The 5,257-nt window shown below is 25.5% G+C and overlaps 1 protein-coding gene across 1 annotated transcript; it reads right to left on the bottom strand.

Annotated features, from left to right (window-relative positions):
* Positions 1-1,510: 1,510 nt before the first annotated feature.
* LOC101505817 (probable 2' cyclic ADP-D-ribose synthase BdTIR) lies at positions 1,511-4,075 on the bottom strand. Its single transcript, XM_004487691.3, has 2 exons — positions 3,438-4,075; positions 1,511-2,113 (listed from the first exon to the last, which is right to left on the bottom strand). The coding sequence occupies exons 1-2, from the start codon at positions 3,920-3,922 to the stop codon at positions 2,005-2,007; spliced, it is 594 nt and encodes a 197-aa protein (XP_004487748.3). The 5' UTR covers positions 3,923-4,075; the 3' UTR covers positions 1,511-2,004.
* Between the last annotated feature and the right edge of the window lie 1,182 nt (positions 4,076-5,257).

Here is a 5,257-nt window from a genome sequence, read left to right as displayed (position 1 = left end):
CCTTTAATTTTTTTATTTCTTTATTAAATCCTTAATATTAGGTCTCTTATCAAAATAATTTTTTTAAAATCTCGGCCCATTATTTCATGGGGCTTAGAAGGATTATAAGCCCCCAATACTTTGATAATTTTGAGATTTTTTTTTGAAAAATTTTTGAAATTTATTTTTTTCAAAAAAAATTAAAATATATTTTTTTCTCAAAAAATTTTGTAAGAAAAATATATAAAAAATTCTAACATATTTTTTTACCCTTTAAGATGTGGGCTGGAGCCAATAATTAAGGAGTTTGTCAAATTAACGGCTCTAAATATGATAATGGTGGTGAATTTATGTATTATAATTTTTATGCTAAATTTAGTATTATACATCAAACTTCTTTTATTGAAACTCCTCAACAAAATTCGGTTATATATAAATTAATAGAACAACCAATATGAAAATCCATAACTCATTATTTTTGAAATATACTTATGAGTCTTTTTATCTTGTTAAATTGGTTTATGTTGATGTTATTATTCTTCCAGCTAATTCTCAATCTCAAATCGACTTAATTAAACAATATCTACATTCATCCTTTCACATCAAAGATCTTGAAACCTTGAAGTTTTTTCTTTTGGTTTTGAGATTTTCTGCTCGAAGGAAGGTATTAATATTTGTGACCGCAAATACACTTTGGATGTTTTATCTATAATTCGGTTCTCCTTGGAGCAAAACCCAGCACTACTCCTATGGTCAAGGATTCAAGACATTTATTCAAATCAACAACGTACACCATCTTTTTGTTATAGTATAAAAGCTCAACCTTTATATTTTTTCTCTCAATTCATTAAATGTTAATCAATTAATTCTTTTTAATCAAAAGAGTTTTCAACCCCTATCACGTGTCTAACTCATATATAAGCTAAGTATTTACTTATTTATATAAAAATGATAAAAATGAAAATACTGAATGTTCAATGAAGAATAAGAATGGATATATGAGTAAAAGTAAATATATTATAGTTTGTATTAATTAATTGTTCAACTCAAATCAAAGTCAAGATAATTGTTTTTAATCATCATATCTTACAAAATAATTATTTTTAAATCTTCAAAATTTAAAATCTTATTTTATAATTAAAAGATCACAATCAATTAGATGAGATTTGGTTTTACAATATTTATATTCTAATTAAAACCTTAATTGTAAAGATAAAAAAAAAAAAAAAAAAATTATGCATGTGTTATGTTACGTCTCCAGAAAACAATTTTTTGAGTGGATGTGCTAGAAGATATTCACTTATTAAATATTATATATATATTTAAAACATTACATATATAATTTTTTATGAGATAAATAATACATTAAAATAGAAAAATATGATAAAAAAAAATATTAAATAATACACTTGGTCTCTTATGTATAGGACCATTCTCTGTACTATTAAATTAACTTCCATACATCACAATTGTAAAAATTAATCGTAGACTCATAGTGTATTAAAAGAAAACGCGTGGTAGCGTATGAATATGGATCATACATAGTTGAGTTAAGTTTGACTTCCAAATTAAACAAAATGGAAAAATATAATTGTGATAACGCGACATGTACCTTTTATTTAAATTCAAATAAATAACAATCGATTAATACATATAATGTGTTCAAAAACAGAAACACATCTTACATATTGCTATACATTTTTAATAAAAAACATTACTCTTCTTTTCACAAGACACAGTTGATTTAATATATAGTCTACAAAAGTAAATGTATCTGATCCATAATATAAATCAAACTCATCATCAACTTTTATTAACTAAATTTAACTCAACTATGTTTAACTTATTGAAATAAGAGTAAAAAAATCAAGTTATAAACAAATTAATTTGAATTATTTGGTCCTTGTGACCTGATTATTAATAGAGCAATAAATTAAAATCTAAAATATAGAACATGCACGAAATTAATCGGTCTGGTTCCACATCAATGGTGGCATGTATGGTTAGATTTCTTCAGGTCATTATCTAAGCAGGAATTGGCAAGTGCTTATGCTTCTTCTGCTCTTCATTCTGAAGTTCTATCATGCTTCCATGGATTATGTCAGAAGCATTAGTCACAATTTCAGAAAAGTTCCTACATTGCATAACAAATAAAATGAGAAATTTCTTCCTTCAACTTACACTACTCATAGGTAATCAAGTTTAGGCAAGCTTATTAAAAGAAAAAAAATCAAGTTTAAGCAAGCATTGGATAGCAACACAATTTTTTAATTTAAATTAGTCTTTACTAAATATTGTTTTTTAAATTTAATTAAATAAAAATTGAGGTATATACTCTATAAATTTTTTTAGGTGATTTAATTTGTATACAAGTAAGAAAATGACAAGTAGTGTGTTTTTAAGTCATTGAATGAGGTGACAAGATTACATAGGAGGCATATGTATAAAAATAAAATTACACCAATAGTGTGAATTTATTAAACTCTTCTTATTAAGTCTTATCTCTTTCAAATATAAAAAATGCCAGCAACAAATCTTTATCATACATTTTAAAACTTTATCTTTTATTAGATGAAATTCACTAAAAAATTTAATATAAATTTGGTGGGATGCATATAATTTTAGTCAATAAAAAAAATATGTTGATAAATTAATGTTAGAAAATGTGTTATTATCACTACTCTCTAAAACTTATGTAAATATTGGGTGTAAAATTTGATGACCTACCCAAATAGATACACCAAATCTAATATCATATTATATATTATATTTTGAGTAAATAGACGAATTGGTCCCTAAAATTATAAGTGTCGTAAAATTAGTTCTTAAATTTTAAAAATTGTCAAATACATCACCGACATTGTAAAATATTAATCAAAATAGTTTATATTTAAACTTTTATCGTTAGAGATTATGATGTGACATTTTAATTGAATATGTGATCTCTCTTTTTTGATCTCATATCAATGTCATCACAACATCAATTAATTTTCTTATGAAATTTAAATATTTTCTGGATTAATTTGTTAATAATTACTTCAGATATAATTACAATTACTTATTTGTCTTTGAGATAACAAAATTTCATTGATACATTTGTTTATGGGAAGATGACTTTGATGTGAAATTGACGTTGATAAACTACATATTTAATTATAATGGCAAATCAAAATATCTAACAATAAAAATTTACTGAAAACTATTTTGATTGATATTTTATGATTTTAGAGATGTATTTGTCAATTTACCAATTTCATAAACTAATTTAACTAACCGTTAAAATTTCATGAATTAATTTATCTATTCCCTCGTTATGTTTTTATAGTTGACCTACCTAGTAGTATTTATAAAACCGACTTGGTACGAGGTATAACCCTTTATAAACTATTTTTCCTTTTTGGAATGTGATAGTGGATTTTTCTTTCCAATATATATAACTATATAATATAGATACTTACCCTTTTGAGGAATTGAAGGTGAGTCCAACGGTATACTTAGCCTCTTCAAGAGCCCATTTGAATCTCCTAAGTTCCTCCAACGACCAATTAGCATTATTAACAACATGCAATTGAGAAGGCTTAACATCACAAAAGATTGGAATCACCTTCTTCTTACATGCCATTAAAAGTGCAAGCTCATGGAGACAAAAATAAGACTCACAATAACGAGGTGAGAAAACCGCCACACCAATCTTACACTCCAAAACACCACGGTTTATCTTCTCAAACAATTTGTCCCCTGGCTTCATGTTTTTCTCATCCAAGAAAGGATTGAAACCTTGTCTTTTAAGGTGGTCATAAAGAAGTGTTGCTAATGTTCTTTTTGTGTCGGTGCTTCTATGGTTTAAGAACACATCACATGGCTCCATCATATGTTTTGCCATCATTTGTGTAGTTCTCTTATGATTGGTTAAAAATCTCCTCATTGCCATAGAACCTTGCATGGTTGAGATAATTATAAAGGGTGTGTACTAACTTATGTATTTTTGTTTTTGTTTTTTGTGTTTTTATTTATAAGTTTATTGTATATATATGCTATATGGTGATAAAAAATGGATTTCTAACTATAGAATTAATGGAGAGAGTTTAGAGGTTGGTGTATATGTCTTTGCAATTATTTCTACATAGGTAACTATCTATTTATAGAAAAAAATTCTTTCCACTTTTTTGGCTTAATTTAAAATTCTTTTAATTGGTGAGATATTCATTCTGGTTTTACCTTGCAAAAAGTGGATTTTGAAACCGTGGAAAAAATATTGAAAGTCAAAAGTTTTCGTTAACGATTATTTTGATTTTCATAGCTATATATGAAAATTAAACAAGTGAAAATTGACTCCCTCTGGGTTCTATACTCACGAGTAGTAATAATAACTATTAACCTTTCAAACACGTTATATGTTTTGTTTTGTCTCACTAACAATATTATTAATTATTATATGTGAACATTAACCGTGAATTTCTTTAGAAAGAAATAATAAATATCATTTTAATTAATTTATATACTTGTGATATTATGAATTTAAATTTAAGACAAAATATTCAACTTAATAATATTAATGGTTAAATTAAAATTTAAAGTAAAATGTAAATATTTATTTATTTATTTTTTGAACACACAAAAAGGTACTTTTCCGTATTGGAAAACTATTGGAAAAAGATGAAACAAAATGTCACCTAATTAATGTGTCTAGTCCGGTCCCTTCTTTTTTTCTCCATAGGTTCAAAGTAATTTCGTCTTGCTTGCGCCAAGAATTTCTTTTTATTTTTCTCTTGAAATACAATTTCTCTTTTGTTTTTGGCTCTTTTTATTTGCCTTATGGTATTTGACTGCTAAATTGCAATATATTGAAATTCTTGATTATAGTCAACCATATATATATGCCCTTAATGCCTTTGTATGTATACATTTTCGGTGGCTTACAAACTATAATTAAGGGGATTCTTCGTTTGACTGTTTGAATAGACAATTTCAAGTCATAAATAATCACAATTTTCCTTGTACATTATTGGCTTGTTCATGAAGAAATTCCATATAAAATTAAACCTAGAATTCCGTATATCTCTTTTAATTGTTGTTGCATGTAATGGTATAGTATTTGAATTTATCAAAATTATAAATATATTTTCAAATGTCTTTACAATGAAATTTATTTATATAATTTTTATACATTTAAAAACTATTATAACAACAGTCACATATTCAAACATAAAACGTAGTGGACGCACAATCTAAAGCACATGCCTTTTTCTTTATTATATAATTTAGCTTTAGTTTATTA

Source organism: Cicer arietinum, chromosome 1 (genome assembly GCF_000331145.2).
Source record: "Cicer arietinum cultivar CDC Frontier isolate Library 1 chromosome 1, Cicar.CDCFrontier_v2.0, whole genome shotgun sequence".
In the NCBI taxonomy this organism is placed as follows: Eukaryota; Viridiplantae; Streptophyta; class Magnoliopsida; order Fabales; family Fabaceae; genus Cicer; species Cicer arietinum.
The sequence above is the reverse complement of the archived record's forward strand: the minus strand, read 5'-3'. Positions and strand labels throughout refer to the sequence as shown.

Bases quoted from the DNA above. Each gene is read 5' to 3' on its own strand.
- LOC101505817 (XM_004487691.3), bottom strand. From the start codon at position 3,922: ATGCAAGGTTCTATGGCAATGAGGAGATTTTTAACCAATCATAAGAGA. The intron at 2,114-3,437 runs GTAAGTATCTAT...TATGCAATGTAG, and splicing joins ACCTTCAATTCCTCAAAAGG to GAACTTTTCTGAAATTGTGA.